This window comes from Drosophila simulans, chromosome 2R, assembly GCF_016746395.2.
Source record: "Drosophila simulans strain w501 chromosome 2R, Prin_Dsim_3.1, whole genome shotgun sequence".
NCBI classification, from domain to species: Eukaryota; Metazoa; Arthropoda; class Insecta; order Diptera; family Drosophilidae; genus Drosophila; species Drosophila simulans.
In genome coordinates this window covers 11,677,781-11,688,736 of record NC_052521.2, presented here as the reverse complement: position 1 = coordinate 11,688,736, position 10,956 = coordinate 11,677,781, and the positions used below count along the sequence as shown (strand labels likewise).

Here is a 10,956-nt window from a genome sequence, read left to right as displayed (position 1 = left end):
AATGCGTGGCCATTGTGCAGCACGCTTTTAATTAAGCCGCCGCAGATCGAAATGTAAGTCGCCAAGTGCATTTGCCTCCTTTCCCGTGCGACAGAATTGGGTTACAAATGTCTCGAAAGAGCATAACAAGTTGTGCAGATAAAGGCAGAACGCTGTAGTCGAGCACCTCGACTATCAGATACCCCTTACGCACACTACCTGCTAGAAATATGAATATATCTTGCATATATATGCACTTTATGGAGTTGGGAACACTCCCATCTACTTGATCTTGGAAAATAATATTCATATATATATTTCTATATTCTAGATATAAAACAAATGCCAAGTCGAGCTGAATAATTTCTAAAAATTAACCAATTGCACTTGTTTGTATAGGATTTTGCAATTGATGGTCAAGTAATGGTATCTATAAGTGTATCTACATATATTAAAGTTTCACCATTTATGTGTGGGGCTGGGCACAATTTGGGGAAAAAATCCGCAATCCACCCAAGTTGTGCAATTAAAATGGCAAGCGTTTTTCGAGTTGTGGGTCCCCGATTTTTATTTTTTTTTAATTTTGGTTTTTGGTGCGTGCAACGCATTGGGGCAGACAACGCCTGTCTCCGTGTGGGTTGGTCCCCGGGTCTTTGGTATGTGCAAAATGTTGTGGCCATAATGAAAAGACATAGTTTTTATGGCCTGCCAGTTTGTTTCTGATGTAGAAAGAACGAAAAGCAAAGGAAAAAAATGAACCGAAAGGGAGCTGTGATCTATGAAATTGTGGAATTATTCTAGCAATTTGCAGCATGCAAGTTACCGTTGGGTAGTATGCCATAAATTAATCCAATAATAGCTCAATTAATTTCCCGAACACGAGCCAAGTTCCCACAGCAGCAATATGGCAAACAAACATCGCAAAACGGAAGCAGAAAACAGCAATGAAATGTTAAGTATACGTACGCAGATCGGTGATAACTTAATGCCGTTTATGCGTAGCTTAGAGGAATACGCGAATAATTGGAAGTTTAGCTGCCGTATCTTTTGGCTATCATAACCGATCGAACTTTTTGGGTCCGGTTGCGTGACTCAGGCGCAAAATGCATTTTCCAGCGATCAATCTGCATATGCAGGCGCAGAGAATGAAAAACGTATCTCTGTTCAGATAGCTGAATATTCGTAGATATGTATGTACTCGTGTGTGCGGCGGCCTTCAGAAAATGGCAACAAACGCGACATTAAATTATGCGCCTAGGCCTATTATTTTATGCAATTGATAAATTGACAACGAGGTCCGCTCACTTTTGTGTTTTTCCATTTTTTGTTCGCAGTGAAAATCCGCTCACATGCGTGCCAAGTTTCTTGCCCCTGACCGACAGCGGGACGGAAAGCGCGACGAACAGTGGGACGGACAGCGGTACGGACAGCGGGACGGACAGCGGGACGAACAGCGGTACGGACAGTGGTACGTACAGTGGGACGGACAGCGGTACGGACAGTGGGACGGACAGCGGTACGGACAGCGGGACGAACAGCGGTACGGACAGCGGAACGAACAGCGGTATGGATAGCGGTACGGACAGTGGGCCGTACAGCGGTACGGACAGCGGGACGAACAGCGGTACGGACAGCGGAACGGAGAGCGGGACCGAGAGTGTGACCGAGAGTGGGACAGACAGTGGGACCGAGAGCGGGACCGAGAGTGGGACCGACCGCATAATGCCTGGCAACTTTCATATCGAGTGAACTTTTGCGCTGTTTGTCATTCAATTTCAATGTCAAGGTTGTCGCTGCTTTTGTTAATGCATTTATTGCCTTTCAATTAGCCGCAGTCGCATCCTTGTCGAAATTAGCCGCCTCTGCTGAATTTGCTTAGGCAAATTAGCTGATAACTATGTTGCTTGCGGTGAAATTCAGTGAGCTGTAGCGTAGAAAAACAAACAATTCGAAGGCGACGCACTTGCCGATAATAAATTCAATTCGTACTATAAATACCATTGCATTTGACAAATTGACTGCGATATTCAAATTTGTCTTGCGAAAGAATGGGCCGGAGTTTCTGTCAAGGCTGAATCAGATAGGCATAAATCATTTAACCCCAAACTGACTGGACATATCGAACATGAAAATAGGCGTTTTCCTTTTATTTTATCGGCTATTTGAGATCGCGGGCATTTGTTAGTCATTTTAGTTGTTGTTGTTTTTATGCGGCGTATGAGTGATGCTGAATTTAGGTCTCACCTTAGCCACTTCCTCGGGGAATTGCAGCCCCAGTGATTCACTTGGACATAAATCGATAGCTGACAGTTGCCTCGATTTGGTCACGCCAACAGCATCATCATCGCCATCAGACGAACGGCCTCAAACGTCGCGCATTTTGGCGTGATTTCGAGTCGCTAACCTTGGCCTTAGATCGCGCTGCTGCAATCGCTTGTTAGCCGCCGCTGCAGATGCATATGCATGCAACGATCGTCTAACGGCAGTTAGCCATTATTCTCGACTACTCCACAGCTGTTAGCCGGCGACCCAGCCGCCCAACCCAGTCATCGCTGGCATTGCAAAACTAAAAATAAACTGCCAGACCGAAAACAATATATGCAGTAATACGACTAACCGTTGGGTCCGTCCCCGTCTGGTCGTCTGTGCGATTAATTGCACATTGATTACAGACAATTGCAGTGGGTAGAGTGAAAAAAACGGAAATGAAAACCAGATATACAGCTAAAAACGCGGGCAAATCGCGCGTGAATCGCTTCAAAACCGCACTGTAAACGCCAGCGGCAAGGCGGAAGCAAAAATGTAGAGATTCCGATTTTAAGTGTAAGTTTTGCAATTTTATTTTCAGGACCAGGCTTCGTAGTTGGGTGAGTTCAATAAATACTTACAGGCTAGGCAAACATGTGTAACACAATCTTTAGTTAGCAACTAATACAACTTATCGAACAGGAGGCGGTGAAGGAGGCGGAGAATTAGGCGGGGACGTTGCAGCGGCAGTGGCAGTAGCCCGCCTGCTAGGCACACGAGCGGCAGCCGCTGCCATAGGAATAAATACTACAACTTTAGCTGCCTCTTTTCCTGCTTCCGATCGCGCTGCAGAAGGAACTCGCGCCTCAGATCGCTGGATCGCATCTCGAGTATGCAGTTCAGCTTGTTGTGGATCTGCTCCGCCGTGTGGGTGTCCGTATCGAAGTCGTAGTGCTTAAAGCGAATATTGCTGCTTGAAAAGAGGCTGGAAGAATGACCCGGACTGCTGGGCGAGTGGGCTATCCCAGCACTGCCGCTTCCCGCATTTAGTGTGGTTACGCTGGCGTTGATCGGCGCCGAAGTGCAGCCCGTAGAGAAAGAAGGGGAGGACGAGTTTGACTTCAGCCAGATGCGCAGCAGAGCCTTTAGGTGGCGTCGCTCCAAAATCTCGCAGTGGGCCACAAAGTCAATGGGAGTTGATACGGGTTTCTTCTGCGGCCAGAACTTGGCATTCTTGCACTGATCAATCTCTATTCTCTCGCCAGATATTCCCAGGGTTACATCGGATTTGAAGAACCTCTTGTCTATGATGTTCAGGCGGAAAGTACGATGCATGGGTGCTTCCAGCATATCGTTGTGATTCAGTAGGCGCTTCTCATACTCCTTGACATTGTCGTGTGGACTATCGCCTCCTCCACCTCCTCCTGCTCCACCCGGATCACTAGTTCCTCCATTCAGGCTAATATTTTGCAGAGCCTTGACAGCTGCATCAGACAGAGCTGTCTTGTCTTCCACGGAAGTCATGGATTTACTACCCAGCTGGCTGTGGTAATCAACTCGCGTCACTGGAGCCAATGGCCGACGCTCTGCGAGGGTGAGTTGGGAGAAGCCAAACTTAGAGCAGGGTTCGCGATTGTCCAACGGTGGGAAGTCCTCCATATCATCATTATCCTCTGTCATATACAATGCGTAATGTTGCAGGGATTTTAAAGGAACGTCGGGATACTGTAAGGAGGTCCTGTAGCAGACAAAACCAATGACCTCCTGGATTTTGGCAGTGGCTACGACGCAGATCTTCAACGGGTAGTTGCGATCCGGGTCGGGAAGCATATTTAAAAACACGTTGATCCGTTTCGTTTGCATACCCACTTGGGAGGTGCCATCGAACCGGGCGAATTCAATGAAGCGATTCTGTGCTTGCTTGGGACTTTTGGCCAACTGTTCAGTGAGCTGGCTCTGAACACCCTCATCTGACAGCTCATCGTCGTTGGCTTTAGGTTCTTTTTTAGCTGGCGCAGCTTTGCTGAGGGGCAACACTTTGCGTTGGAAGAAATCATCTCTGTCCGGTGGCTGCACTTCCTCCTGGTAGTTAACACTCTTGATGCGCGCCGCCCTTCGCTTGGCAATATCCAGTTTCTCTAGTTTTTGGGCAGTGTTGGAGCGAAAGCGGTGTGCGCCCACCTCCGGATACATTTGGATGTCAAAAGAGTGCGTGGACATGTCCTCCTCGTCGTCGCTGAGGTCCAGTCCCGGATAGCAGATGAAGTCCACTTCCTGGAGTGGCGCATCCGGATGCCGGGTGTTTCGATCCGGCGTGGTCCCGCCTCCCGTCGGCGGTGTCTTGTGCGCCCGTCGCCAATGATAGTGATCTCCTCCAGCGCCCGAGTTACCGAATTTTCGCAAATAGTGTTTTGGCATGTCATCGCTCAGCATCACCGTCTCGCACATTCCGGTGTCGTCCGTGGATATGAAGGAGTTGCGGATGTGGGAGAGCAGCCAATGCTGGTTGGAGTAGGTCGCCATAGTGGTAAACAAAAGAAAATAGCTTTTCCCAAATTAATTTCTATTTATCTCAGCATCTCGGGCACTAATGCACTAACGCCTTTATATTATCTAGAGATGGAACTTTTTGGGAGTGTTAACGAATAGAAGGCACAAGTCACCGTTCCCAACAGAACATTTGAGCAATACTTACTATATGAATGTACTTAAATTATGTCATTAAGGTATGTTAATATATGAATGATCTTGTCGACCCTATTTCCCTCCGAAGTCTGAAGAGAATACATCCCCATGAACTCCTTACACGTAATATAGCATAATCTCTCCACGGTACATTTGTATACACTATAATTAAGGAACAAAATCCATAATACCTTTTAAGCTACACATTATGTTAAGTTCAGAAGGAACTGAACGATTCATACTGGCTAATGAATGGCTAACTGGCTAATAAATGACTTAAACTCAAAAAAAAAAATATACATGTATTATCAAGTACTTATAATCAAAGTAATAATATGAATTCGGATGGAAAGCCAGTTGTAGCAGTACTCGATAAATCTGGTATTTTTTCTTTTAACGCAAACGGTCACTCATCGGATAGAGTCGATGTGCTAGTCAACGGTGAAATGGCGGGCATATAGGTAGAATTCGACGAGACGGTGGGCAATCAGTTCAGCTGCAAGCGCTGCGACCGAGTAAGTGTGTGGGACATGTATTACATATTACCACAATCTAACCACTATCCATTGATGCAGAGGCCTTCTCGTTGAAGTATCCAAGCTTGTGATTGAGGTTGACCAGCTGGGAGAAGGTCCTGCCCCATCGCTGGCAGCGAAACGTCTTCTCGCCAGTGTGTGTCATCTTGTGGCGCTTCATGTTCCTCCGCTGGGTGAAGGACTTTTTGCAGATGTTACAGGTGAAGGGTCGCTGCCCGCTGTGACCTCTTAGTGGTGCTGCAGGTTCACAGCCTGGGCGAAGGCCTTCGAGCAGATGTCACACACGAAGGGCACAGCTTGCACTCGTAGGTGGTCTTGTTGTGGTTGTGCACCTCTTGTCGATGCAACGTCTGATCCCGCTTGCTTCCGAAGGTCTGCTACTGAAGTTGACTTCATCTGCTATCCGGGACTGGACCTCAGCGACGACGAGGAACGCTTCTGCTGGGTGAAGGACTTGTTCGCTCAGCATCACCGTTTCGCACATTCCGGTGTCGATGTGCTAGCCAACGGCGAAATGGCGGGCATGGAGGTAGAATTCGACGAGACGGTGGGCAATCAGATCAGCTGCAAACGCTGCGACCGAGTAAGTGTGTGGGAAATGTCTCCTATTACCCCAATCTAACTACTATCCATTGATGCAGACGTTCAGCTGTGCGCGAAGAGCTTCTGCAATTCGGGGAACCTGGATCGCCACATGAAGGTTCACAACGATGTGCGCCCTTCATGTGTAATGTCCGCTCGACGGCCTTCGCCCAGGCTGTGAATATCGCCACTAAGCATTGCACAGCGGGGAGCGGCCCTTCTTCTGTAACTTCTGCAACAAGTCCTTCACCCAGCACAGGAACATGAAGCGCAACAAGATGACACACACTGCGATATTCAAATATGTCTTGCGAAAGAATGGGCCGGAGTTTCTGTCAAGGCTGAATCAGATTTGCATAAATCATTTAACCCCAAACTGACTGGCGTTTTCCTTTTATTTTATGGGCTATTTGAGATTGCGGGCATTTGTTAGTCTTTTTTTTTTTTTTGCTGCCTATGCGGCGTATTTATAAATTTAGGTATCACCTAAATTAGGTAAGGGGGGCGGAACAACGCCGGAGCGAAACACCCGGCATCCGGTTGCGCCACTCCAGGAAGTTGACTTTATCTGCTATTCGGGACTGGAACTCAGCGACGACGAGGAACGCTTCATGTTGCTCTGCTGCGTGAAGGACTTGTTCGCTCAGCATCACCGTTTCGCACATTCCGGTGTCGTCCGTTGATATGAAGGAGTTGCGGATGTGGGAGAGCAGCCAATGCTGGTTGGAGTGGGGCGCCATAGTGGTAAACAAAAGAAAATAGCTTTTCCCAAATTAATTTCTATTTATATCAGCATCTTGGGCACTAATGCACTAACGGCTTCGGAGTATCTAGAGATGGAACTTTTTGGGTATGGTAACGAATAGCAGGCACAAGTCACCGTTCCCAACAGAACATTTGAGCAATACTTACTATATGAATGTACTGAAATTATGTCATTAAGGTATGTTAATAATTTTTAGTTTTATAATACATATATATCAAGTACTTATAATCAAAGTAATATTTTGAATTCGGATGGAAGCCAGTTGTAGCGGTACTCGTTAAATCTGTTTTTTTTCTTTTAACGCAAACGGTCACTCTAGGCCACCATATGACTTTTTTCTGGACGCGAAAAACTGTCGAGTTACAGAATAAGTTAATTATAGTGAGTTTATCGTTGCCCGACCTGCCGTTTTTTGATGTCCACTTCTTGAGAACTCTCAATCGGATAGAGTCGATGTGCTAGCCAACGGCGAAATGGCGGGCATGGAGGTAGAATTCGACGAGACGGTGGCCAATCAGTTTAGCTGCAAGCGCTGCGACCGAGTAAGTGTGTGGGATATGTCTCCTATTACCCCAATCTAACCACTATCCATTGATGCAGACCTTCAGGAGCAAGCGGGATCAGACGTTGCATCGACAAGAGGTGCACAACCACAACAAGACCACCTACGAGTGCAAGCTGTGCGCGAAGAGCTTCTGCAATTCGGGGAACCTGGATCGCCACATGAAGGTGCACAACGATGTGCGGCCCTTCGTGTGTAACATCTGCTCGAAGGCCTTCGCCCAGGCTGTGAACCTGCAGCGCCACTATGCGGTGCACAGCGGGGAGCGGCCCTTCACGTGTAACTTCTGCAACAAGTCCTTCACCCAGCAGAGCAACATGAAGCGCCACAAGATGACACACACTGGCGAGAAGCCGTTCCGCTGCCAGCGATGCGGCAGGTACTTTTCCCAGCTGGTCAACCTCAAAAAACACAAGCTTGGACACCTCAACGCCAAGCCCTACCAGTGCAATTACTGCGAGAAGGGCTTCACCCAGCTGTCAAACTTTAAGCGCCACTTACAGTCGCACATAAAGGAGGGCGTCGATGTGGACGTGCCCGCCTCTATCCAGGCGGCTGCCGCCCTGGCCAGGGAACGGCTTGAGTCGGAACAGAAACCGTGAGTACTTGCAGGCTGTAGAAGATCAAGGTGCCCTTTGATTAGATCAACCAGTTCAGACCTACCTTAAGTTGCCTATTCGACACTGATTATCGACGGGTCATGATTCGATTCGGCGCTGATTAGTGTGCTTAACTGTGCTCATTTCGCTTTTATGAACAATTAATACTATATGCATTTTTGAAGAATACATAGTTGTAAATATTCCTAATCAATACTCTTAAATATATATTTATTAGCCTCAAAACTGACCTTGATCCTTCAACATTTGCTTTTTGTAAATTAAATTGTAAATGTAAATTATTGAATTATAATAACCTTATTCCATTTTCAGAAGCTTTTTCGAGTGCATGGTGTGTCGGGCCATCTTTGATACCTTCGCTGACTATGAGAAGCACGAAGCCAAGTGCCATGAGGACCACGAAAGGGCCCAGCTGGAGGTTAACCAGATGTCCCACATGCATCCAGACGACTATTTGCCCATGAAGTTCGCCGTGCCCGATCTGGATACGCACGAAATCATAATTGAGACTACACATTAGAAATGGCAATAATTTTTAATGAAATACCACGAAAACACACAACCCAACTCACACCTAAACATACAAATAGCGGCGATTCCGACGGAATGATGGAATGTAAAGAATATTGCATTGAATATACAGATATGAATATATATGCAGGCCAACATAGTTCTCCATTGAATTACACCAATAAATGCAATAAATATGCAGATAACCAATGCGAATCCTTCGCAATCCCTGTTGCTAATCGATCCGATCTCTGTTGACATTGTTGCGTGAGCCGTTAAATCAGGCTAACCCGTCGATTTACGGACCCCAAAGACGTTTTAACTGCACCCTTTATGATGTGCCATTTTATGAGCATATGTATGATATTCGCTGGATTTTCCCGAGTCACATCATCAATTCTCTCGTCCGCAAGTCCCAAAACCTCACAGTGCGTAAATTGTCGCTTTAATGACACATTTCGCACAGCCGTAAAACTGGCCCTTTTCCAGCTTGTCAGGCCAACATTCTTGCGTCATTAATGTGACAAATATGTTTGTTTGTATATAAGTCACGTTACCACTTACTGTTGTTCGGAAAGTTCGAATAAGAAAGGTAAAGGAATCGCCCAATGGGTCTATAATTTATACATGTGATTTCTCGACCATTTGATTGAAACTAATTAAAGGCACGTTCCTGACTTGTTTACCCGCCACCAGTCATGGAGCAATAATTGATCGCACAGTCCTTGCTATCAGCATCCACCGCTCGTTCTGACCATGTCCTTGCGGCCGTCGCAGTCATCGTTTTTGCGGCACTAAATCAAACTATTTATACATCTGACTCCCCGGACTACTCACACTTCCGCTCGCACAGGGAAATAATATTTCATGTCCACATCGTCGTCCTGCCACATTTTCTGGCTGTGCATGTGTGCGCCTGGTTCAATTGGCATGCGGCTGCTTAAATGGTCACTGCTTGGGGCCTCGGACTAATAGGTTCACATTTATTAAGCTGCCCAATGTCATTTGTTATAAATTTATTATGGTAAATGTCCTGCTCCTGATCTCAGCTCATAAGTTTAAGAAGTCGAACTGCAGCTTATTTATAGGATGCTGATCTCATGGGAGTTTATAAGTTAATTTAACTAAAATTACTTAAATAGTAAGAGAATGCAGCATATTCTGTTTAAATTTGAAAACTATTCTTTAATTAATTACTTAATTTACTATTGCTCCTTTTTTGTGTAAGCATACAACATACATAAATCTCTTGAACAGAAATATGTAAAACCGTGATTCCTTTTCAGTTTCTATTGTAAAAAATCTATTCCTGCAAATTTAGGGGTTGTGTTTTCAATGAAATCAATAGCTTGTACTGCCCCGCCCCTTTTTAGGGCGCCGTTTGGGGATTTTAATTTTGTGTGTGCGCGCTTTTTTATACAGTTTAAATATTTGCACGCCGAGATTGTGTGGCAATAACGATCCGTTTCCCGGCCAACACTTGCCGCCCTTTTTTTTGTGTTGGCCAATTGTTTGCTCAGCAGTGCACAGCATGCAAATAATCACCGTCGAATCACAGTGTGCACAAACATTTGGGGGCGTGGCAGTTATGACGTCAGCCAAGGTTAATGAGTCCTCGGTTCCCTTATTTCCTTTTTTAATCAAACAAGTTGACAAAGGCAAACAGCATCATCAGTTTTGCACACGCAGTTGAGTCATTAAGGCCAACGCCTGGGGTTAGGCAACGATTTTCCTTCGCTTTTTCTTTCCGCTGAAAACTCCCCAGCCCAAAAGTCAATTTCCATTTGAAATTTTTTGTGTGACACTCAGCCCAGAGCCACCGGCATATTCCACATTGATTTGGCAAGTGCTCCATCCGGCCATCATCAGCATTAGCATTATCAGATCTCTGCATCCTGTCGTTTGGCTTGTAAGTACCCCAGCCGAAGCCACAAACCCTGGCCAAGTCAGAATCAGAAAGTGTGAAAAGCCGCAGAATGGAGCTGAGGCAGTCGTTGCTTTTCATGTTGCTCCTGTGCTGCTGATGTCGCTGCGGTGACATTAATGTTGCTGCTGCAACTGCTGCTCCTGCTGCAACTCAGACTTTGCTAGCCGCACATTATGGCCACCAAGTGGCTGGCCAAACGAGAATGTCAGCGGCAGGAAACGGAGACTCACATGCGGAATCGTAGCTGCAACGGGTTTTACCCGCAATTTGCCTGGCAATAGTGCCACATAATTGAGTTTTACATCTGCAATGGAGCTGCCAATTGCATGTTCCCCTACTTTCTCCAGCTATTTTCCCCATCTGAATGAGCCATAATTAGACATTTGCCAGCCGGGCAATTGATTTTTACTGCCGCCGAAAGTGCCAAACTTTGCCATTCGATTGTTCGGGTTTTCAATGGTGGCGTATAAATACACGCCGGATATCTATCCAAATGAAGTCATTGCCATGCCATTCGACCCATTTGGCCATAAATACGAATA

The 10,956-nt window shown here is 46.2% G+C and overlaps 3 protein-coding genes across 4 annotated transcripts; 1 reads left to right on the top strand and 2 right to left on the bottom strand.

The window, feature by feature from the left end:
* Window positions 1-2,794: 2,794 nt before the first annotated feature.
* On the bottom strand, window positions 2,795-4,920 carry LOC6734482 (stress-activated map kinase-interacting protein 1). Its single transcript, XM_002081465.4, has one exon. It carries the CDS (start codon window positions 4,747-4,749, stop codon window positions 3,034-3,036), a length of 1,716 nt encoding a protein of 571 aa, XP_002081501.1. The 5' UTR covers window positions 4,750-4,920; the 3' UTR covers window positions 2,795-3,033.
* Window positions 4,921-5,336: 416 nt separating this feature from the next.
* LOC6734480 (gastrula zinc finger protein XlCGF49.1) lies at window positions 5,337-8,693 on the top strand. Of its 2 annotated transcripts, none has more exons than XM_016182011.3 (3): window positions 5,337-5,426; window positions 7,396-7,955; window positions 8,290-8,693. In XM_016182011.3, the coding sequence occupies exons 2-3, from the start codon at window positions 7,519-7,521 to the stop codon at window positions 8,495-8,497; spliced, it is 645 nt and encodes a 214-aa protein (XP_016027608.1). In that variant the 5' UTR covers window positions 5,337-5,426; window positions 7,396-7,518; the 3' UTR covers window positions 8,498-8,693. The 2 variants fall into 2 exon arrangements, with proteins under 2 accessions (XP_016027608.1, XP_002081499.1); XM_002081463.4 differs by lacking the exon at window positions 5,337-5,426 and adding an exon at window positions 7,085-7,337.
* LOC120284482 (zinc finger protein 705D-like) lies at window positions 5,464-5,931 on the bottom strand. The gene is made up of 2 exons (XM_039292889.1): window positions 5,751-5,931; window positions 5,464-5,699 (listed from the first exon to the last, which is right to left on the bottom strand). Exons 1-2 carry the CDS (start codon window positions 5,929-5,931, stop codon window positions 5,464-5,466), a joined length of 417 nt encoding a protein of 138 aa, XP_039148823.1.
* Window positions 8,694-10,956: the final 2,263 nt, after the last annotated feature.